Raw genomic sequence first — 24846 nt, 5'->3', positions numbered from 1 at the left:
ACCAAGAATGTTCCTTGCCCTAAAGTGATGGATGCTAGCAGCAGGAAGAAGTTCAAAGATAACCAATAAATCGATCAATTCAGGTACTGCAGCAGGACTATCTAGATACTTGGATTGCTGCTCACCACTACTTTTCTATCCCTTCAGTCAAACAACAGTGATGGTGGTTTCTATCTTCAGTGAAGAAAAATGGGTAGGAGGGTGGCAGCAAGAAAGATAAGGCAGTGCCCCACCCCCAGTGTCTGGCAATACCTGGAGGAGTGGGGAACACCCATATCAGAACATCAGCCTTCAAGGTATACCCAGTGGTAAATTCTGTGCCTCTTTAGAAAAGGCTAAGAAAACAGATGCAACATAGATCTAACAGGAAATGTCCGTTAAAGAGATGAGTGAAAAATCAAGAATGGCCAAAAGAACGCCACCATGAAAGAGAGATAAGAAACCCAACAGATGATAAAACTTCTATCTGACGAAATAGAGTTAATAGGGCAAGAAGATTAAGGCTTTGAAATAGTGTGATTTGTGTCATCAAATGGGAAAACTTAATACACATATAAATAAGAATAAACAAGGATTGTGGAAGTCGATTGTTGAGATAATTTAATAGAAAGGCCAAATTAATTTACTGAGGAACAAATTAATGAACTGGAAGACAGAGCTATAAAATTCTCCCAGAACATATACCAAATAGGAAAAAGATAAAATGTATGAAAGAAAAATCAAGAGATGTGGAAGATAGATCCAGAATTCTAACTTTCATTTAATAAGAATTCTAGAAAGAAAGAATATGGAGTAGGGAAGGGAAGCAGAACATTTAAATAAGAGAATTCTGTCCTCGGATCGAAAGGTCCCTACAAAATCCCTACAAATAGTGTGAGATTTGTGATAGAAAAGATAAAAAGATAAATCTTAAAATCTTCCAGAAAAAAAACAAAACAGATAGACTGCCTACAAAGGAAGGAGCATCAAATTGACATCAGACTTCTCATCAGAAACACTGAACTAAAAAATAAAAGTGCAATATTATCTTCACAGTTTTAAGAGACAGTAACTTTTAATTTAGGATTCTATTAGGCCCAATCAAACAGAAGAAAGAGATGGAGAAACTTTTCCTACCAGACTTCCACCTTTAATATGAAGCTATGGTTATTAAAACAGTGTGATATTAGTGCATGAATGGACAATTGGACAGTTAGGAACAGAGCAGACCCATCTATCTATGAAAACATGACTTATATAAAACTCACACTCTGGATCTATAGGGAAAAGATGAACTATTATATCCGAGATGCTGGGATAAACGATTATACAAAATTATATCTCTAGCTCAAATCATACACCCAAAATGAATTTCAGTTAAGAACCCAAAGTGTAAAGCAATTTTTAGAAGAAAAAACTAGAGAATATTTTTATGGTCTTGCCTTTTAAGGTGAAAGAAAGCCAAAATCACAAAGGAAGAGGTTGATAATTTCAACTACATTAAAAAAAAAAGTTGTTTATTAAAAGACATCATAAAAATTGATTGTTACAAAAACTTACAATCTGAAAGAAGATATTTGTAACATATATAATGTTACACAAGGATTAGTATCCAGATTACATAAAGAACTCCTACAAATCAATAAAATACAAGTAACCCACTGGGAAAAAAGAGACAAAAATTTAAAAATTCACAGAAAAGAAAAACCAAATGACAAATCATAGGATGATGAACCTTACTAGGAATTATAAAAATGAAAAAAAAATGAAAATAAAAACCAAGTTCAATTTTTAGCCAGTTTGGCAAAAATAAATATAAGTGTGAAGATGCCGATTGCTGGTGAGAGTGTGGAGCCATAGGACCTCTTATGCACCCCTGGAAGGAATATAAATTGGTATGTCCACTTTGGAGAACAATTTGGTAATGTCTAGAAGAGTTATTAATGCACATAATCTAGGGCCTAGGATTCCACTCTGAGGCATGTACTCTAGAGAAACTCTTGCCATAGTAAGTCAGTAAGACTTGGACAAGAATGTTCAGAGCAGCATAGTAAAAGTAAAAAAAAAAAAAAAAGAAACATATATTAGAAATATACATCAATAGGAAAACGAGTAGTTAAATTGGATTCATTAATAAAGATTACTACAATAGAACCTGATTAGATTATGATTAAACTTGAGCTACACATTCAGTATAGGGATGGCTTTTGCAAATATATTGAATGAAAAAGGCAAATTGCTAAAAAAGATATTCAGTAAGATACTGTTTATATAAAATTTAAAACAGGCAATTGAATACTATATACTGATTCACATGAAATACGTAGTACTTAAAGCATAATAAAATGCATGGAATGATAAGCACCAAATGCAGGATAGTGTTTACCACTAGTGGTAAAAGAGGAGGATGTGATCACCAAGAAAACAGACCAAAAGAAGTAACTATAGAGGATTTGATCAGACCACTGAAATCTTAAACATATATGCAAACATATATATGTACGTATCAGCAAGAAGAGAAACAGCATTCTTTTCAAATACACATAAAACATTCACAAAAACTGAGCACGTTTTTCAAGTTGTATACCATGGGTGACTGAATGGGATCCAGAATGGGCCAGAGGCTTTTGGGGACTGTGACCTGACTCCCACTGGCATTTTTTTTTTTTTTTTTGGCCACACCATGGGACATGCGAGATCTTAGTTCCCTGACCAGGGATTGAACCCCTGCCCCCTGCAGTGGAAGCGTGGATTCTTAACCACTGGACTGTCGGGGAAGTCCCTCACTAGCATTCTTATCTGGGACTCTCAATTCCTTTTGGTTTACCCCAATTAGATGCACAAATATGGTTTTCCACATGTGTCACGATACCAAAAAATTTGGGAAGCAGGTACTTGACCAGAAAGAAAATCTTGACAGATTTCAGGCCACATGCAATGATTACAATGTAATAAAATCAGAAACTGAGGATAAAAAGAACCATCCCCAAAGCTATATACACACTTAACAATTAAAAATCAAAAGAGACATCTAAATAAATCTTGGATTAAAGAGAAAGTAATGATAGAAGTTACAAATTATTTAGAATTGAACAAAAACCCGTGGAATGGGATGAAAGAAGAAAATCTCTGTAGGTTTAAACAGATTTTTAGAAAATGAGAAAGACTGAAAATAAATGCCTAGGCTTTTAACCCAAGAAGCTAGGAAAAACAAAACAAACAAACAAACAAAAAAACAAAGAAAGGAAAAGAAAAAAAAAGATAAAATGGGAAACTAATGAGGGCACACACTTATATTCTATATTTTTATTAGCTAAATCTGGCAACCCTAAATGAATAAAAATGAAGAACCGGTTTTTTGAGAAGAAAAAGCAATTAGATAAATTTTGTGAAGTTTAATCAACAGGAAGGAAAAAATAAAATTAATGCTGGGATTAAAAAAGAGACATAATACTGATATAGAGGAGATTTTAAAGAATGTTATATATAATGTATAACAATATATTTTAAAAAACGAACAATTATTGAAGACTACCTAAATTTTAAAAACTGAATCCGCAAGAAGTGGAAACCTGACCAGGCCCATAACCACAGAAGAAATGGAATGGTTGTCTAAGAAATACCCACCAAAAAGGCATATGGACCAAATGTTTTACAACGAGTTTTCCCAAGTAGTCAAGGAACAGATAATCCCCATCCTCTCCAAGTCTTTCCAGAGCACAGAATGAAATGGAAAGCTATGTGATTCATTTTATAAGCCTGACTTAACTCTGATACCAGCAAGGACAAAGACAGCATAAGAAAAGAAACAGGCCCAATCACGTATGGAGCACAGAAGGATCAATCACTCAAGAACTAGATTTAATTTAGATGTATTCTGAATGAATAATGCATCGTGACTGATTAGAATTTATCTTAGAATGCAAGAAGAGTCTAAATGAGAATGTGACTAATTCACTATGTTAACAGATTCATTCAACAGATGCTTATTGAGCTCCTATTACATGCAAGGCACAGTGCTGGGAGCTGGGAAAACAGCAGTAAACCAACAACCTTTTTTTTTTTTTTTTAAATTTAAATCAATTTTGTTTACAAAAACACTACTGCGAGAATCACAATTCTATAGCTTTTCCATTTGGGTAAAAATATAATCACTTAAGTAACAGCAATTTCCTAAATTAAAAGTGAGCCACAGTTCAAAATTAATTTTGAAAAGAGATTTTAAAAAAAAGTCTCTGGTTCAGAAGGAGGTTTGATTGAAAGCTGCATCAGCCCGGAAGAGCACCTGCTCTGTCAGGATAAAGAGATAGTGCAGTGATACAGTACATGGGGTAGTAAAATGAGGCAAACATTTGGTGGATGGGTATGTCTCATCGCTGCTAAAGGATATGGTAGGCCAGGGAAAAGTCCTTTGGTGGGAAGGATTCTGGAGTGGTCCGTACATGATTTCTGGAGAAGCAGGAGGAAGAAGAGGTCCCTTGGACATGCTGGCAACAAGGGACCACAAATTAGAGAATGAGGCATGTGATGCTTAGTTTTATGGGTCAACCTGACTAGGCTCTGGTGCCCAGTTGTTTGGTCAAACACCAGTCTAGATGTTGCTATGAAGGTATGTTTTAGATGTGATTTACATTTAAATCGATAGACTCTGAGTAGAGCAGATTACTCTCCATAATGTGGGTGGCCTCATCCAATCAGTTGAAGGCCTAAAAAGCAAAGAATGAAGTTTTCCAAAGAAGAGGCAAATCTGCCTCAAGATTGCAGTGTCTACCCCTGTCTGAGTTTCCTGCTTGCACATTTCACACTCAAAATTGCAACATCAATTCTTCTCTGAATTTCTAGCCTGCCAGCCTCTTCTACAAATTTCAGACTTGCCAGCACCTGGAATCCTGTGAGCCAATTCCTTAACTCTTTCTCTCTATATATATCCTACTGGTTCTGTTTCTCTGGAGAATCGAAACACAAGGCAGAAGAACGAACTCTGAGAGCAAAGGGGAGACTCTGAATGGAAAGGCATGAAAATATCTCCTCTCAGATGAAGCTGACCTGGTGGTGAAGATCTATATTGAAGGACACTCTCTGCGAGACTGAAACAGCACAAGCTTTATTCAATGACCATAGATGCGCAGTGGTTGAGAGTCCGCCTGCCGATGCAGGGGACGCGGGTTCGTGCCCCAGTCTGGGAAGATCCCACACGCGTCTGGGCCTGTGAGCCATGGCCGCGGAGCCTGCACGTCTAAAGCCTGTGCTCCGCAACAGGAGAGGCCACAACAGTGAGAGGCCTGAGTACTGCAAAAACAACAACAACAAAAAAAAACAAAAACAATGACCATAGAATGAAGAACTGGGAACTTAGTTTGCAAATCAACTTCTCATCAGGGGTGATCAAGGCAAGATTTTTAAAGGTAGGGTTAATGAGGGGGAAGCATAAGCATTGGTTTTTTGGGAATAGGTGGGGTTCTTCCTGGAACTGAGGTGCCACCTCTTTTTCTACTTTCTATGGTCCACTACTTCCTGTCATGGCGGCAGGTGGGTATGTCATTTAGCATGCTAATGTATGCTAATGGAGCTCAAGGCCTATTGGAGATCAGCTCTTCCACCTCTTGGGTTTAGCGTGTTCTAACCAGTTCTGGTGGCCTCCTGTTTTTCTCTTCTGATAGTTTCCTGTGAGACAAAGATAACACTTCCCCACAGCTTACATTCCTTCAGGGAAGTGGGGGTTGGAGTCTGAGGCTAACATGCATGGTAACATTTCTACTAGGAACAGTTTCCCAAAATTTATTTTGACTATCATTCCTCACTCATTGAGCTTTATTGAAGTGTGTTGAGATGGACTGACCTCATCTTCAGCTCCGTTGCTTCCTGGATTAACTTAAGCCAATCAGCATATCCAGTCACCCAGCCCACAGTGACTAGTTTAGAGATCAGCATGACCAGAGTCCATAAAAGACAAGAAGACATTCACTCACTGCGGCTTCTGGGAAAGATGTCAGGATAATTAACCTTCCTTTGGGAAGGAGGTATTAAATTTCTGCTTCTTACTATTCACAAATATTAATTAAGGTCGTATTAAGAACCTAGGAGAGTCTATTATTATTAGAAGATACAGAAAGGCAAAAGCCATACTGATACGTTGATAATTTGATTACATGATGTCAGGACTACAAAACATCATGAGTAAAATTAAAAGCCAAGCAACTTAGGGACTTCTCTGGTGGCGCAGTGGTTAAGAATCCACCTGCCAATGAAGGGGACACGGGTTCGATTCCTGGTCTGGAAAGATCCCACATGCTGCAGAGCAACTAAGTCCATGAGCCTCAACTACTGAGCCTGCACTCTAGAGCCCGCGAGCCACAACTACGGAAGCCTGTGTGCCTAGAGACCATGCTCTGCAACAAGAGAAGCCACCGCAATGAGAGGCCTGCGCACCGCAACGAAGAGTAGCCCCCACTCGCCGCAACTAGAGAAAGCCTGAGTGCAGCAACAAAGACCAACACAGCCAAAAATAAATAAATTAAAAATAAATAAATTAAAAGACAAGCAACTTAATGGGAGTAAATATTTGCTACATACATGACAAGAATTAGTATCCATGTCATAATAAACCTTCTATATATAGATAAGAAAAAAAGGCAACCCAATAGAAATATAGGCAAAGGAGATAATGAACAGATAGTCCATATAGAAGGATATGGGGGGGGGAAAAGACAAAACAAAGACTACCCTAAGGGATATAACCCTTGATCTGTGATTTCCATTATTGCTCTTTCACACTATCATTTGTGTTTTGACTTCATTTCTGGTGTCTTTTGTCATATTCACTTATATGTATTTTTCTGTGATGAATTACATTTGTCTTTTCCTTTAGGCTCTTAAGTTTTCTACCTTGTTTTCTGCCATGTTTCCTGTTTTCTTTAATATTTCTTTTTAAAATTTTGGTCCATCTGGAATTTGACACACGTTGTGAGGAAGGGATCTAACTTTGTTTTCTTCCACACAGATTGCCAATTAGGACAGCATCTTTATTAAATAAACTTGGACTGGGTTTTTATTTTAAATGTAAAAAAGGACATACACTACTGGAAAATTTTAAATTTTGATGCAATTGCTGTTTTTCTCCACAGGAGAATTACTGGTGCTTCTTGATAGATCTAGGTGCTTCTTGAAACTTATTCTACTTACAAAATAAAATTATGTCACAGGCTTAAATGATGATAATTATCTTTAAGCTTATTATAATCTAAGATACTTAAAGACAGAAATCATACTTTATTCATTCTATATCCTACTACAATTCATGGATTACTTTTCATATATTAGGTATTCAATAATACTTATTTAAGTTAACAGTATGGAAGTAGAGCATGTATCTAACTTATCCAAGAGAATTGAGACTATTTTGAAAAGAAGCTCAAACACAACTGTATATGTTCCCATAGAAGACTCATTTTGCATGTGTGATAACATGCCTTACAGTTACTTACAGTTGAACACATTGTAACTGCTATACACCATGCAGTGAATAAGAGCACAGATTTTGAATCAAATCCTAGCTTTACCACGTATTATGTTTTATATTGTGATTGAAATAAACTTCTATCTAGTTTCTTCCAACTGGTTTTGTTCTACGTAACTAAAACGAATCCCAGCTGAGCCTGTTCATCAATGAAACAGATAATTACAAGCAAAAAGAAGGATGCATAGATATATTAAACGTATACTTGTTTAGAAATAGAATTGTACAATTTTTCACCCATCTGTGAAATGAGGACCAAAGGACTTTTCTTTGATTATGGAATCACTTACTGGAGTTCACACCAATATTGTGTGTGACCATATAAGTCATCATCCAAGCTAGGACTCTGGGTGAAAGAGGTCACTAAAGTAATTAAAGTTGTGTAATTTTTGGAATATTTACTTATTGACAAATAGCTTTTAAAAAAATTTTATTTCTTTCTAAAAAATAATGTATGTATACAAATATTTTAAAAATCTTCATATTAATTATCTGAATATTTAAAAATACAATAAGCAAAATAATTCAGTAGTCTTGATATGCGTTCGCATGCTTTAATCAGTTTCTTAGCCGTATCTTCTAATATTGGGTCACTGGTATTTTTCTAATGGATGTAATTTTTCTAATATGCTTTTACTGATTTGTTTGTTTTCTTGTTTTTCTTTCCCCCACAAAATTGCCTACAATCATCTTCAAAATTGCATTTTATAGTCAATAAACTTTAAAATATTCACTTTCAATGAAAAAAAAACCCACCCTAAGTATATGAAAGGTGCTCAAATTTGCTCATAATCAAGGGAGTGCATTTTAAAACTGCAGCATAAAATTCCATAGTGTGGATGTACCGAAATTTAACCATTTCCAGACTGGTGGAAATTTAGATTATTTTTAATTTATTACATACAATGCTCAATGAACGTCTCGGTCTTGGCTTCTTTTTTTTTTTTTCTATTTATTTTTGGTTGCGTTGGGTCTTCGTTGCTGTGCACGGGTTTCTCTAGTTGCAGCGAGCGGAGGCTACTTTTCGTTTCCATGCACGGGCTTCTCATAGCGGTGGCCTCTGTTGTTGTGGAGCACGAGCTCTAGGCACACGGGCTTCAGTAGTTGTGGCACGCGGGCTCAGTAGTTGTGGCTCGCGGGCTCTAGAGCACAGGCTCAGTAGTTGTGGCTCACGGGCTTAGTTGCTCCACGGCATGTGGGATCTTCCCGGACCAGGGATGGAACCTATGTCCCCTGCATTGACAGGCTGATTCTTAACCACTGCACCACCAGGGAAGCCCCTGTCTTGGATTCTTGAATCTATCTCTGCTTTTGAGATATTAAATCTTGTAAGCTTAAACCTAGAATGTAGCAGCAAACATCCTGGTATCTGGGCCCCAAATGGAAGCTGCATATTATGTGAATGTACTCTGAAACTTACCATCAGAATGTTCTTTGGATTTTATTCTTAATCATGGGCTTAATCTAATACACTTAGGGACTACAGGAACTTTTTCTGGTCAGATTAGTTCAAACAGTCAGAAATTGTTCTCTCTCCTTGAAATAAAGCTGATTGAAGGATTACATTGTCTGAATAGCTGTAGGATTCAGAAACTCCTTTACAAAGACTTACTTTATTTTTAGGTTTTAAAATATCCATGATTTCTTTTGGATTAATGGTCTAAACATGCATGTTTTACCAGAGCCTTACTTTTTCATTCATCATAGCTATAGCTTGTTTGTTGCTCATTAAATGTAAGTATGTTTCAGGGAGAGGAAACTGTTGACTCTCTGCCCAGCGGGGAGAGAAAATATTTATCAAATTTAAAATTAGTATGTTTTTGTTTCAGCAATTCCAGTTTTAGGAATCTCTCCTACAAAAATAGTCACCAAGAGTTTGCACACACATACACATACCCACAAACAAGGATGGGGGCTGAGCCATTGTTTGTAAAAAACAATGCAATTGAAAATATGATAAACGTCCATCAATAAAAGAATGGTTAAATAAATCACGACCTGTCCATAGGATGAGCGACAGCTACGTGTGTCACCTTAGAAGAATGTTTGTGTAAGAGAGGGTCCCAGGAGGAAACAGAACTCACCCCCAGACGGGTCAAAGGAAGAAATTTTAAGGAACAGTTTACTTACAAAGGTTGAGCAGTGTTAAGCAAACGAAGGGATGAGGACGTACCTACAGACTAGCAATAGTGGAAAGCTATTACCATTCTAGGGCTTAAGAGAGGCCTTAAGGTACAGAAGAGAGGACATAAATACCAGAAACAGATTCACGGACATAGAGAACAGAATTGTGGTTGCCAAGGGGGAGGGGGGAGAGGGAGGGAAGGACTGGGAGTTTGGGATTAGCAGATGTAAACGATTTTATATAGGATGGATAAACAACAAGGTCCTACTGTATAGCACAGGGAACTATATTCAATATCCTGTGATAAACCATCATGGAAAAGAATATAAAAAGAAGAATGTCTAGGGCTTCCCTGGTGGTGCAGTAGTTAAGAATCTGCCTGCCAATGCAGGGGACATGGGTTCGAGCCCTGGTCAGGAAGATCCCACATGCCGTGGAGGAGCAACTAAGCCCGTGTGCCACAACTACTGAGCCTGCACTCTAGAGCCCATGAGCCACAACTACCGAGCCCTCACGCCACAACTACTGAGCCCGCATGCCTAGAGCCCCTGCTCCGCAACGAGAGAAGCCACCGCAGTGAGAAGCCCACACACTGCAACGAAGAGGAGTCCCTGCTTGCCGCAACTAGAGAAAAGCCCGCGCACAGCACTGAAGACCCAGCGCAGCCAAAAATAAATAAATTAAATAAATAAATTTTTTAAAAAAAAGAATGTCTCTATGTGTATAACTGAGTCACTTTGCTGTACAGCAGAGATTGCCACAACGTTGTAAATCAACTCTACTTCAGTAAAAAAAAATTAAAAAATAATAGGAGTACAGTGAAATTTGGAACATAGGGGCAGGGCCACCCAGTGGAACTATAGCCAATGCGGGATTCAGCTACAGTCATCCCTCAGTATCCGTGGGAGATTGGTTTCAGGACCCCTTACGGATACCAAAATCTGTGGATGCTCTAGTCCCTTTCAGCTGGTCCTCTGTATTCACAGGGATATATGTGGAACCTGAGGGTATGGAGGGCCGACTGTATTGCAAAAGACAGAGCTGAAGCAAGGGAAAGCAGGGAAGGAACACTCTGACTTCTTTCCTCTTAGGCTCTGATCTGTTGCTGGTATGTCCCATGGGCTGGACCCAATCAGAAGCGTCTGGCAGTGGAAGCTGAGTGAGGCAGTACACAGGAGACAGGCTGCTGGGGCACAGAGCAGGCAGAGGGAAAGGGCAAAAAATAATCTGTGGAGATAGAGAATGACTCTATTTAGGTCATATTTAGGCTCAATATTTAGGTCATATTTTCTCAGTGGAAAAAATTTGCCCAGCAATGCATAAACACTATGCTATTTTGTAAAAGAAAATCACAGCCACATATTTGTATAATTGTAGACATTATGAAGAACACATAGCAAACTACAAACCTTCTTATTACTTCTAGAGGGTGAAAACAGATGGAGGGGGGAAAACCTTCTAACTTTTCGACATTTTTATACTATATGAATTTGTTACAAGAACTATTTCTATTGTGGTTAGGAAAATAAACTACATTTTCCATGAAAAAAAAGCACTGTTATGCCTAATATGAAGACAAAGGTACGAGAGACCCCTAAATGGTTGTTAAACAGTTAATTCACTTAAGGGCACTGCATAAACACCCCCCAAAATCTGTTATTATTATTATTATTTTTTTTTTTTGCAGTACGCGGGCCTCTCACCGTTGTGGCCTCTCCCGTTGTGGAGCACAGGCTCTGGACGCTCAGGCTCAGCGGCCATGGCTCACGGGCTCAGCCGCTCCGTGGCACGTGGGATCTTCCCGGACCGGGGCACGAACCCGTGTCCCCTGCATCAGCAGGCGGATTCTCAACCACTGCACCACCAGGGAAACCCTATTATTTTTTATTGTTAAAGTAAAAGAGTCAATCTTAACCGCTCTGGTGTTGGTTATAGTTCTCTGTTGCAAAGATCAGAAAGCAGGGCTTCACCACTACTGAAGACCGTGCTCCTAGAGCCCATGTTCTGCAACAAGAGAAGCCACCGCAATGAGAAGCCCGCACACAGCAACGAAGACCCAACGCAGCCAAAATTAATTAATTAATTAATTAAAAAAATTAAAAGTAAATAAATAAAAGGCTACAAGGTCATCAGAAATCACAAATAGTCACTGGTTTGGGAAAAGGTACCAATAACTTATATTTGCACCCAAATTTCTAGATCTCAAAAGGATTCCACATTCAATTTCTAATTTAATCATGAAAACTCTGTAAAGGCAATTGAGGCTCAGGGAGGTTAAGTGATTTGCCTAAAGTCACACAGGAACCACAGACTCAGGATTCAAGCCCCGTGTTTTCACTGTATACATAGAGGTCTACCTTATAGGAATCTGCTTTCCCTCGTTTTCAAAGGTGGTTTAAACTTTTTTTTTTTAGCCTAGAAAGTAAAGGCAGAAATAATTTTTAAAGTGCTAAATTTTTAGGGGAAAAGTAGATTATGAAAAGTTATTTTCTCATCTAACTCAAAAGCAAATAGAGTCTAAAACCCACTATAGTAACCATTTATTTTTAAAAAAGCAAAAACTAGAACACGAACAATCAACTTTCAGGGTGTTGGAATATACACCCTTGCTTCACTATAATGTTTAATGTGGAATGACTGAATTCTTCTTATTAAAAATAGGCTTTAAACAAAGTTAAAAAAGAAAACCAGTATCTAACATTCTCTTGTCTACAAGAGACATGCTAAAAATGAAACTATTCAAATATCTGAGATTTGAGGGAGCACTTAAGATTTATTATGCTTCTCTACATACAGAACAAGCAGGTGTTATAATCCAGGTTGCAATGATTGTTGCATATGTCTAACTTGGGAGAAAATGAGTAAGCCTGGGAAAGGAAGAGACAAAGGTAATTGTTTCCTGGTGTCCTGGGAGATAAGAGAATCTTTACAGCTATCGAAGGGATGTGGACTCAGCTGCAGTCTTTCTGGCACCAGAGGAAAAGGCATGTGGTAAAGATGTTACTACAATAGGGCCCATGGGGCCAACGCATCTGTATTAATGATGTAATGTATGTTTCACCCACATAATCCCAGGTATTCTGTGCAGGTGTGCACACCTGTGGAAGAGAAAGTGGAACAAACTTAAACTGGCTTCAGTTTATCACATTAGGAAGGCTGGGGCAATTGAAGAGCTCCCAGTGTCAGATTTGTGCAGAACAAGCAAGATTTTCCAGGAAGAGGCAATTATGATAGATTCTCTCTTTAAAAATAAAAATCATATTATCAAGCAGTGATTTTCAGAATTATATTATATTGAATTAAAAACAGGTAAACTGATCAGTAAAATAGAATAGAGTTTCTAGAAGTAGATGTAAACAACAGTAACAAATCAATAAAAGTCAAAGACAGTAATAACACATCTATAGAAAAGCATATTACTATTTTATAAAAGTGATCATTCTGGGCAAGAGTAGCTTAACTCCCACCATCTACTATAATAAACTCCAGGTGGGTCAAATTAGATAAAAAACAAAGATGTTTTCTTTTTCTTTTTTTCCTCCAAGCATCAGTTTCCCTCTCCCTAATATACCACCCCAACCATAATTTCCTAGTGTGAATTTTTTTCTGTCTGACTATATGTAGTGTTGGTGGGAGGGTAAAGTTCTGTTACTATTTTCCATTTGGAAGCTGAAGGTGATTTACCCTTTCTCTAACCACCCAGTACAGCCAGGGGATGGGCCCTTGACCTAAGCTCAGCCAATCCAGTGGTCACTCCTGGAACTTTGATTGAGATGCAAGGACAAGAAAGAACAGTGGGGCTTCCCTGGTGGCACAGTGGTTAAGAGTTCGCCTGCCGATGCAGGGGACGCGGGTTCGTGCCCTGGTCAGGGAAGATCCCACATGCCGCGGAGCAGCTGGGCCCGTGAGCCATGGCCGCTGAGCCTGCGTGTCCGGAGCCTGTGCTCCACGACGGGGGAGGCCACAACAGTGAGAGGCCCGTGTACCGCCAAAAAAAAAAAAAAAAAAAGAACAGTGGTTGGTCAGTGACACCCGAACAGGTCATTCCAACTACAGACCAGCTGCTGTTCTTCCAGCTCTGGTACTACAGAGCCCTTGGTCCTTTCCCAATCTCAAGCATGTTTCCTCAGACTCACAGCAATAGTTTGTTTATCCTGGCCAGGGTGAGATTCTTTCCATACCCATGTGGAGACTGCAATTCCAAAGAAATAACTGATGAAAGAAAAGACAACATGAAATGGTTGGTGGCGTCACAGCTCATCTCGGCCTATCTCCTTTACAGGGAAAGCACTCTGGTAGATGGTCTGATGGTTTGCATTTCTTCCTCTTGCCTCCTAATACGGGAGAGGTATACTTCTCTAACCCATTGACCTTGTCTTGGCCATGTGACTTGACTGACCAATAGAATATAAGTGGATATGATGGGTATCATGTCTGAGCAGAAGCTTTAAGAATGATTTGCCAAATTTTGCTTCCAAAATATATGTTTTACATTATCCATTCCATTCTTCTACCAACACTGTCCAAACCCATGCTGAACTTGTTCATCTACTTCAACAGCCTTCTAACGATCTCCTGGCTTTTAGCTGTGTGCCTCTGAAATCCACCCCTCACACATCTGTCAGTGATGGCAAATCTAACCTTAGCCACAGATTCAAAGCCTTCGATAGTTTCCTCTCCTCGACATGGCATTTGAGAGCCATCATGACTTTCCTCCTACCTATCCCTTCAGCCTCATCCCTGGACATCCCCAGCTTCCCACTTTATGCTGAGCAATAGGAAACTGCCTAAAGCATCCCGAACGCTGCAGCATGCCTTTGTCCATTCTGTTCTCTTAGCTTGTCCTCTTCTTCCTCCTAATTTTTGTCCAAATAATCACTTCTGTTCAACTCTCAAGGTTCAGCTCAATGTCAGTGCTTCTAGAAGGTTGTACCCAGTGCTCTGCAGGCGTGCACTTTCCCTGTGCTTCCTTGGTGCGTTCATCCCTGCCACTTTCCACATGGTATTGAAATTATTTGTTCTGTATCCTTCTTTCCAATGAATTGCCTCCATTCGGGACGGCAGACACGGTATCTTATTCAGCTCTTTATCCTCAGAATCTAGCATGATGTCTGGCACATGTAGGTATTCAATACATGTTTGTGGAGCTGAAATAAACCAAAAAAATTAACCATGAGTATAAGAAAACTGTGAGTAGTGTCATCGCAGCTGGGATTCTTACAAAGCTAAAAACATTATAAATTGGTTCTTCTGGAAAGCAGTATGACAACATACAACAAAAACCATGAAAATGTTCATTCCCCTTCATTTGGTATTTTCCTGTTTGTGAATACTCCCCAAAGAAATAATCCAAACAGGGAAAATTTATGCAGATGTTCCCGGCAACTCTAGTTAAAATAGTGAAAAAAACTGGAAGCAATCCAAGTGTCTAATAGGGAAATGACTAAGCAAACAATGGGATTATAACATAGCTATTAAAAATGACAGGGGTGGGCTTCCCTGGTGGCGCAGTTGTTGAGAGTACGCCTGCCGGTGCAGGGGACACGGGTTCGTGCCCCGGTCCGGGAAGATCCCACATGCCGCGGAGCGGCTGGGCCCGTGAGCCATGGCCGCTGAGCCTGCGCGTCCGGAGCCTGTGCTCCGCAACGGGAGAGGCCACAACAGTGAGAGGCCCGCGTACCGCAAAAAAAAAAAAAGACAGGGGTGAGGACTCTGTCATCATGGAGAAGTGTGTATCTGGAGGAATGTTAAATGGAAAAAAGAACACAGACCAGTGTTTAAACACTAGTGGTTAAGGATGTGTGGGTACGTTAATGAGGATCAGAGGCCAATTTGGAGAAATGAAAATGCATGGTGTTCAATATTCACTGGGTCTTTTCTTTCCTGTGCAGCTCCATGAGTTTATGACAATAATAGTTGAGCTCTCATGCAACATAGATATCTTGCAGAATAAGGGCTCTAGGGACTTCCCTGGTGGCACAGTGGTTAAGAATCCGCCTGCCAGTGCAGGGGACATGGGTTCAAGCCCTGGTCCGCGAAGATCCCACATGCCGCGGAGCAACTAAGCCCGTGAGCCACAACTACTGAGCCCTCTTGCCATAACTACTGAAGCCCATGTGCCCAGAGCCCGCGCTCCGCAACAAGAGAAGCCACTGTAATAAGCCCGTGCACCGCAATGAAGAGCAGTCCCCGCTCCAGCAGAGACCCAACGCAGCCAAAAATAAATAAATAAATATTTAAAAAAAGAATAAGAGCTCTATATTTCCTACCAGGTTCATCAAATTATTATGAAAATAATGACGCTTCTTCAAGGGATCAAAATACTTTAATTCAACAAGCAAATCTGAGTTTAACTATGTGTTAGAGCACGTACATGCTCATGAAATTTATAAAAAACATGGGCAAAGATCCTCAGGTGGATGTGTGTTATTATTTTAACTTATTTTTGTTTATTTGGGGCTGTACACATTAGGACCTAGTACAAAAGAAAGTCTGAAAGATCTTTGGCCTAAATCTCACATTCACAAATTGTCTCAATTTTACACTTTTGATATTGTCTCCAAAAAGGGTTTTATGTACAGTCACTGAGATATACTGAGAAAGGTTAAAAGGAAAAAGCCAATCACATCACTTTAAACTTGTGTCACACTGCCAATGTAGTGCACTGTTTTATAAATCTGTGATTATCTTGTGAATAGCAAGATACTGACATTGTAAGATATATTAAATTGCAATTAAATGAAATAAACCACAAATTTTTATATCTTGCTTTAAAATTTCTTCTTTTTTATTTTTTATTGAAGTATAGTTGATTTACAATGTTGTGTTAATTTCTGCTGTAGCGACCAGGATGGATGGTCATACTAAGTAAGTCAGACAGAGAAACACAAATACCGTATGATCTCGCTTATATGTGGAATCTTAAAAAATGGTACAAATGAACTTATTTACAACACAGAAATAGAGGCTTAAGAGGGAAGGGATATGGGGATATATGTATACATATAGCTGATTCACTTTTTTGTACAGCAGAAACTAACAACATTGTAAAGCAGATATACTCCAATAAAGATGTGAATAAAACCCCCACAGAAATAGAGTCACAGGTATAGAAAACAAATTTATGGTTACCAAGTGGGAAGCAGGAGAGGGATAAATTGGGAGATTGGGATTGACATATATACACTACTACATATAAAATAGATAACTAATAAGAGCCTACTGTATAGCACAGGGAACTCTACTCAATACTCTGTAATGACCTATATGGGAAAATAATCTAAAAAAGAGTGGATATATGTATATGTATATGTATAACTGATTCACTTTGCTGTACACCTGAAACTAACACAACATTGTAAATCAACTATACTCCAATAAAAATTAATTTAAAAAGTTTCTGCTAGGGCTTCCCTGGTGGCGCAGTGGTTGAGAGTCTGCCTGCCGATGCAGGGGACGCGGGTTCATGCCCCAGTCCGGGAGGATCCCACGTGCCGCGGAGCACCTGGGCCCGTGAGCCATGGCCGCTGAGCCTGCGCTCCGCAGCAGGAGGGGTTACAGCAGTGAGAGGCCCGCGTACCACACACAAAAAAAATTTCTGCTGTACAGCAAAGTGATTCAGTTATACATATACACATTCTTTTCTTTAATAGTCTTTTCCATTATGGTTTATCATAGGATACTGAATATAGTTCTCTGTCCTATACAGTAGGACCTTGTTGTTTATAAAATTTCTTCTTTTTTTAAAAAATTCACTGAGACCCTTAAAAAATGGAGATGGCCCAGGCCTCTCTAGATCTCTGGGAGGCCCAGAATGTAATTATCACTTTATCTTTACAATGTGATAGTTTTAACTAGGGGCCCCAAATTAATGGGTTGTTAATAACTTAGCTATGTAAACACCTAACTTACAAACTGCTATCTACTAGCTGTATGTACTGTTTCTGCTGCCATGTAACCAGTGGTCAGAAAAGTCACAGCTTTTACAGAGGTGGTTCACAGCCCTGGTGGCAGTTCAGAATCACCTATGTTTTTTCAGACCCCACTCCAGGACCTAGGTTCTCCAGGGCTGAAGTCTAGAGATTCCTATGCTTAAAAAACTTTCTTCTTTTTTTCTTTCCTGCACTGTATTTTCTTACAGTTCCAGGGCTCAGAATTCAAGCTAGTACTGTTAATTGTATGGTTTAGCTGCATCATAGGTTTAACAGATCTGAAGGCTAATCTGAAGGTCAATCACCATTTTCAATAGAACCTCTCCGGGGTGATGTGTTATAAGGGCCCAAAAAACAATTTAGAAAAGAAGTTTGAGGGTGCGGTCCACAGATTTTGGGAGGAACTGCCTATATAACACTTTTAATCAAAATACCTTCAATTATTCCTCAAATTTCTTATTGTGCTTAAATCTATGAAAGTAAATAAATACTGAATCTAAGTGTTATGTTCAAGTGTCCATTCTTAGAAATGATGTGAAGTAGCAGGTTTTTATAAGCAGTAAAACCGCAACAAGCCCAAACTGTCAAGTGACTGATTTCTTTTTGCTTCATAAAAACACAAACCTGGGGCTTCCCTGGTGGCGCAGTGGTTGAGAGTCTGCCTGCCGATGCAGGGGACACGGGTTCGTGCCCCGGTCCGGGAAGATCCCACATGCCGCGGAGCGGCTGGGCCCGTGAGCCATGGCCGCTGAGCCTGCGCGTCTGGAGCCTGTGCTCCGCAACGGGAGAGGCCGCAACAGTGAGAGGCCTGCGTAGCGCAAACAACAACAACAACAAAAAACCCCACAAACCTGAAGAATATGGCTTTATAACACAGAGAAAAAACAAATTCCAGGATGTGGGCTGAGGTCAGTACCCGTGCTGTCCATTCTCCTGTACCTTCTCCTCTTCTTCCTAGCTCTGTACTATGGTTACTGATGCTCTGGAGGTGATGACCCTCTCTGTGTCCCAGCAACATTCGCCATCCATGAAATAAAGATTTATTTCTGCTCATCTAAACCCAAAACACACAAGAAAATGTCCAGGGCAGTTACAGGAGCATATGGGAACTGAGAATCAGGGTTACATTGTCTCACTTCCTGCCTACCCTACTCCCCATTCACCCTACCTTACATTCCCATTGGAGTGATTATGTCTATGGGGTCAGAGGAAGACATTTTCCTATTTCTTACCTCAAAAGCACAGACAGACACTGAAGGCATCTGACTAAGGGTTATGTTTATCCTTTGAGGAGCTGTTACCAGAATATTTGGACTTGGATCAAATTCAGAAAAATCAAGTTCAAAAGGACCATGATTGTGAGAGCAGCAAATGGCATGGTGTTGATCAATGCAATGTCTAGTTATAATGGTGGTGGATTTAATTGTGTTCCAGAAAGATATGGCTGTTAAGGTTTTCCAGATGAACCAGAGAGCTGAGACAATAATTATTTAAGTTTAAATCCACTCTGGCCTTCCTTATTTGAAGGTAAGAGTGTTAGAAGAAGGATGAGATATCTGGGACCCTGTGGTAGGAAGCTTCCAGGCTGAACTGCCTCCACCTATGTGATTGCCCCAGAAAGCATCCACAGATGCTATACACGTTTTCCTCTCCCGAATGATCCAGCAAATTGCCCTTCAGCCCTTGCTTCATTACGAGGGGTAGAATGCATTCACGTAACTATTGCCTGGGCTACAATTGCTGCTTCAGATGAAAACCCAGGAAGCCGAATCCCTGCTGCTGTTGAAAGCGTATAATTAGCTCCTTGTGCAGCCTGACCCCATTGATTCTTCTGACGCATTTGGCTTGAGGTGTGCCCTTTCTGGGACCTCCAATATCTTCTCCACAGCTGGAGATGCCCCAAACTGCACGCAGCACTTCCTGTGGGCGTGGTATTGCATTCTGAGGGCTGCGCGCAGAGTGAATCACGTGTTTCAAATGCTCACAGATTCACGGTGCTTCTCTTAAAACACAGGAGTGGGTTGTGAGTGGCTCTGTTAGACACAAGAGAATCCCCTCCTTCCTTTTTCTTTTTAAAAAGTGATTTTGTAATGGTAGGCTCTCAAGAAACACTATAATTGGTCAGCCTGGGGTGCGTTAGATGTCCTACCAGATAACGTCATTAGCTATTCTCAGGAGAGGAGAGGAAAGGCAGGGTATGCCCCCTGGGACAATGACAACACTTGTTTCAAGTTGGGAAAGAGCCTGTGGTTCTTTTCCTGCATTTGGAGGAAAGCGAACACACAATGTTCATTTCCTAAATACGGGATGTGCTGCGAGGCTGGTGTGTCATTTTCCACCATGTCACATCCTTCTGGATGGAGGCAGCAGGGGCCAGGACAGGAAATGGCAAATTCTCAGAATGAGACAAGGCTTTCCCAGTGCAGTCATTGGCTCTCTGGAACTATAAAGCGTGCTCATCCAGAAACAGCCTCAGATTTTTCTTTCCCGGAGATAGCCCGAAGTGAATGGTAAGTGGGGAGGCCAGAGGGATGCTGTCTGAAAAATAGCCATTGGACTTGTAATACTGGGGTTATATCCTTGGTCTGTTATATATTTTGAGTAACTTTGTCTCATTTTGCTCAGAGGTGTCTTTATCTGTAAATTTGTCAGTGGTGGGTGGAATTATGGAGGCATGCAAGTAAAGTGAAGACTTAGGAGTCAGGAGACCAAGATTCTAGACCAGGCTCTGAAGAATCAGCTGCATCTAGAATGTGTCTGTGTTTCGATTTCCTCATCTTCCAGTTGAGAATGATGATTTCTGCCCTGATATCTCACAGTAGTGAAATCTTCCATTTCTGTGGCTTCTGTGCCTCTTCCAAGAAGTTCCTGATACTAAGGAGTACAGTGGATGTGAAGGGAGGGATTTTTGGCAACTAGGAAGGATGTACTTTTACCCAGGATGTACAGTTCTCTCTGTCAGTCATCTTCAATTGGCTTCATTTCAACTTGGTACAGGTAGCCCTCAGTGAGTTGTTAAAAAATTTTTGGCCACTTTTAAAATCGTTCCTCACTTTTAAAGGAAGCTTTCATAATAAAGGGACATAGTGGTGTTAATTTAATGTGATTTATTTTTAATTAAGTACACATCAAAGAATGAAATTTCTGAAGACCCGATGAGCTCTAATTAGAAGAAGTGGCGCAAGCCACATCTTAGGCTTGATTCTAAGATAAGAGACAGGGAAAAAAAAACAAGCAGAAGAGTTGCTTCAGGCGAGCATCTAACTTAGAAAGATTAGTTTCCTTACACTTGATAGACGGTGTGATTTTTGAGTTTTTGATGGCTTGCGTTTTTCACTCATCAGAGAGAAAAAGAAGAAAACAACCCTTTTGCAATAAGAGTATTGCAAAACTCTTAGGACCCCAGTCTTCACGTAAGGAAAGGGCCTTGTAAAGGGGTACAACGTAAGGCTTGCAGTGGACTTCTAATATTGCAGTGGACTTCTAATACCACCACTCCCTTCTTTAACAGATAAGAAAATCCATCCTCGGCGTACCCTGGGAGAAAAAGCGGACAAGAGCATTATTCCTATTGGCTTACTCGGATTTAAGGTCCTGAGAACTGGAGGACTTGTCCCAGATTATAGAACGGGTCTTTCAGAACTTGACACATGACTCACTGGAAAATGACCCGTTTCCCCTTGGGTGGAAGCAACTGTTGTGCTTGACTCCGGGCTAATCGCGTGTCGTGTCCCCGCAGGGCATGGAGGGGCCGGAGGCCCGGGAGCTGCAGGGCGCGGATGCGCTGCGCCGCTTCCAGGGCCTGTTGCTGGACCGCCGCGGCATGCTGCACGGGCAGCTGCTGCGCCTGCGCGAGGTGGCCCGGCGCCTCGAGCGCCTCCGCCGGCGTTCCCTGGCGGCCAACGTGGCGGGCAGCTCGCTGAGCGCGGCGGGCGCGGTCGCAGCCATCGTGGGACTCTCGCTCAGCCCCGTCACCCTGGGGGTCTCTCTGCTGGCGTCGGCCGTGGGGCTGGGGGTGGCCACCGCCGGAGGGGCCGTCACCATCACGTCCGACCTCTCCCTGATCTTCTGCAACTCCCGGGAGCTGCGGCGGGTGCAGGAGATCGCGGCCACCTGCCAGGACCAGATGCGCGAGATCCTGAGCTGCCTCGACTTCTTCCTTCGCGGGCAGGGCCGCGGGGACCGCCAGCTGCTGCAGAGCGGGAGGAACGCCTCCATCGCGCTGTACAACTCGGTCTACTTCATCGTCTTCTTTGGCTCCCGCGGTTTCCTCATCCCCAGGCGGGCCGAGGGTGCCACCAGGATTAGCCAGGCCGTGCTGAAGGCCAAGATCCAGAAACTGGCCGAGAGCCTGGAGTCCTGCACCGCGGCTCTGGACAAGCTCAGCGAGCAACTGGAGTCCAGAGTCCAGCTCTACACGAAGAGCAGCCGTGGCCACGACCTCAAGATGTCTGCTAACCAGTCCGCTGGGCTGTTTTTCTGAGAATATCTTTTCCCCCTAATGACCGAGGCCAGAAACCATCCCCATGGGATGCCCCAGATTTGTAGCTCCCTCAGGAAAACACCAAGTTGGGTTGGGAGCTGAATGCAAAGGATGAGAAAAACTGTTCTTCAACAGTTTGAGAACAGTGGTTTGAGCCGAGGCTGGATAGGGGTGCAGACATTGCCACCCTTTGGGTCTTCTCCAAGCCCCACTAGGCTTTGAAGTCCTCAAAAAACCTCTAAGAGGAGACACTAGCTTTAAAACCTCTCTGCCAGAGTTTCTGAGTACAAAGAAATCCAGAATCCAGAGCGAATCAGACCCTCTCGGAACTGTGCGGGAGGGTTCAGAACCCAAGAGAGGCACCTCCCGCTAACACGTGTCCCCTCCCCTCTCAGCGTGCCCACTCATAGATCCAGCCTGCAGATGGAGTGGAGCTTCCTGGGTGTCTTCATATCCAGACCTCCAAGGTACTCTGAGAGGGGAAACCAACTAAATGGTCACCTAAGTCCCGCCCCCTTGCAGAAGAAACTGAGGCCAAGGAAGAGGAAATGACTAACAGCTTCGTTTACTGACATCATAGTGCAGAGAAGGGAGCAATGGCTTTTGAGTTAGTCCTGGGTTTACTGTCTAAGACTTGGCTTACTGGTCTGTAAAATGGATGCTAAAACCTCACCCTGTTGGGAGGTATTAAGTGAGATAAAGTGCCAAGCACGGTGTCTGGGTCATATAGTGTGGCCCCCTGGGCTGGCAGCATCACCTGGGGACTTCCTAGAAAGGCAAATTCTTGGCCTCAGCTCTAGACTTAAGGAGTCAGAAATTCTGGAGGTGGGGCGCAGCAACCTGTGTTGAAACAAACTCTTGGGGTGATTTGATGCCAGATAAGGTTTGAAAACCGCTGCAAGGGATGTTGGTTTCTGATCCTCTGATGAGCTTTCACGAAGTCTATAGCCTCTCTGGGCTCCGTGGTCTTCAGTCATTCACAGAAGGTCAAGGACTGTGTTCCAGAGGTAAAAGAAAGAAGGTGCGTGGGGACGTCTGTGTCAATGCTTCCCGGGGCAATTTCCTGCCAGGTGAACTAAGGGACGTAACAGAATCAGCCCTTTAGAGGGCAGTGTTGCCCACTCGTTGTAAAAACTGGTACAGAAAGGAATGTGAATTTAATGGCAATTGACCTTTATTACCTTCTCTGAAAACCTCCAGACCATTTTTTAATTATTTATTTTAAGTTTCTTATTTAATTACTGTTTATTATTAACCTTTAATTTTATTTAACCACAACATTAGAAAATAATAGGAATAGCCAGTTGCTGAATGGGAGACTACTGAGGTTCTTTTCAGGAGATGAAGTTGAGTTTGCCTTTCTAAGGTGGGCCATGAGCTGAAAATAGCATTGCTTTCCTTGAATAAGTCTCTCTCCTTCAGAGGGGAATTTTTTCCCCCAGTGTTTTAAATTAACCTTTTAAGTAAATGTGGGAAGTTCTGAATAGAGAGACCAGGAGCTGAATTTAAGCTTACAAACGGAGACTTGACTTGTCAATATACAGATGATGCAAGCCTATCTATCCTGAAGGTACAAGACTTTGCCAGCAGATAACACTTGACTTGAAAAGCCTTCCTTATTTCGTTCAGGGGGGAAAAAAACCAATTAGAGGCATATGAAGGAAGCACTTGGAAGCCTGATGTCCTGTGAAGTTGGGTTTTATGGGCAATAGACAAATTAGCTTGTGTTATGATGGTGATGTGTTATATTTTCACTTTGGGAGCTGTAAGAAATCTGTAAACTGTCTCTTAGAAAATACTTCCAATTTCTTCAATTTCCATTCCTACAAATGTATTGTTGAAAAGTCTTTGGGACCACACGCACAATAAAACTTGGCTGTGTTATTTAATTATCTAATATGCTTTAAATTTACCCAGTTGACCCTCATGCTTCCCAATGATGGCAGGGTGTCTGAGGAAGTGTAATTTCAGTGCTGGGGAGAGGGGTTGATGTTTCTATATTTTTATTTTTCCTATAAATGGCAATGGATCTGTATCCTGGTTTATTCTGAAGTTGGTACCAGTTGTGTTTTTTTTAAACTGGTGTCATTTCCTAGATTGCCTTGCACAGATGCTAGCATTTTAGATGACCAGAATGTACTTCACAGGGTTGTGTTATGTTATAAAGGTACAATCACTGCCTAACCTCATCTTTTATTAATGCTTAAGTTTAAATTATATTCTTCCAGTGCCTGAGCTGTTCCCTAGAAATAAACTGGGCATTTTTGGAAGCCCCAGCCTCAGCGGCAGTAACAGCAACCATTTCATATTATTAGGGTATTTTGCGTGTATCAAAGTCTTAAACTCTTGAAGTTATAATTTCAGTGACCCACTGTACATCTAAGGCAGGGTGTCTACTTTGGAACAATACTTTGCACGTTATAGGAGCTCAGTAAATGCATTTGAATAATTTAATGAACTGCTTAACCATATTAAGAGGAATTTGTTGATAATGAAAGAGCATCTATCCTCTTATGTGTCTGTTATAAAGATGGAAGCCTCTACCAGGATTTAAGTCAAGTTCAGTTAAATGGATCCTAGAGACAAGCATTTTCTTTATTTCTTTTGTGGTAATGTGAATAAGGCTTTTCCTTAAGGCCTTCGTTCTATAAAACAGATTGAAATGGTATGTTGTAAAGGGAAGAACAGAAAGGGGTATTTAGATTACAAGTGTACTTCAGAAAAATACCGAGTTCGAAAAATAAATATGTTCATATTGAAGGTTTAAGTGCTTCTGTTGGTTTCTGGGGTTTACAATCCTGCGGATTGTTTT

General features: G+C 41.0%; 1 protein-coding gene across 2 annotated transcripts; it reads left to right on the top strand.

The window, feature by feature from the left end:
- The first annotated feature begins 19948 nt into the window (after positions 1-19948).
- APOLD1 (apolipoprotein L domain containing 1) lies at positions 19949-24794 on the top strand. 2 transcript variants are annotated; one of them, XM_060166851.1, is made up of 2 exons: positions 19949-20061; positions 21291-24794. In XM_060166851.1, the coding sequence occupies exons 1-2, from the start codon at positions 20059-20061 to the stop codon at positions 22032-22034; spliced, it is 747 nt and encodes a 248-aa protein (XP_060022834.1). In that variant the 5' UTR covers positions 19949-20058; the 3' UTR covers positions 22035-24794. The 2 variants fall into 2 exon arrangements, with proteins under 2 accessions (XP_060022834.1, XP_060022835.1); XM_060166852.1 differs by having other exon boundaries at positions 20027-20061; positions 21063-24794.
- The last annotated feature ends 52 nt before the right edge of the window (positions 24795-24846 follow it).

The sequence above is a fragment of the Lagenorhynchus albirostris genome, chromosome 11, assembly GCF_949774975.1.
Source record: "Lagenorhynchus albirostris chromosome 11, mLagAlb1.1, whole genome shotgun sequence".
NCBI lineage: Eukaryota > Metazoa > Chordata > Mammalia > Artiodactyla > Delphinidae > Lagenorhynchus > Lagenorhynchus albirostris.
The sequence above is the reverse complement of the archived record's forward strand: the minus strand, read 5'-3'. Positions and strand labels throughout refer to the sequence as shown.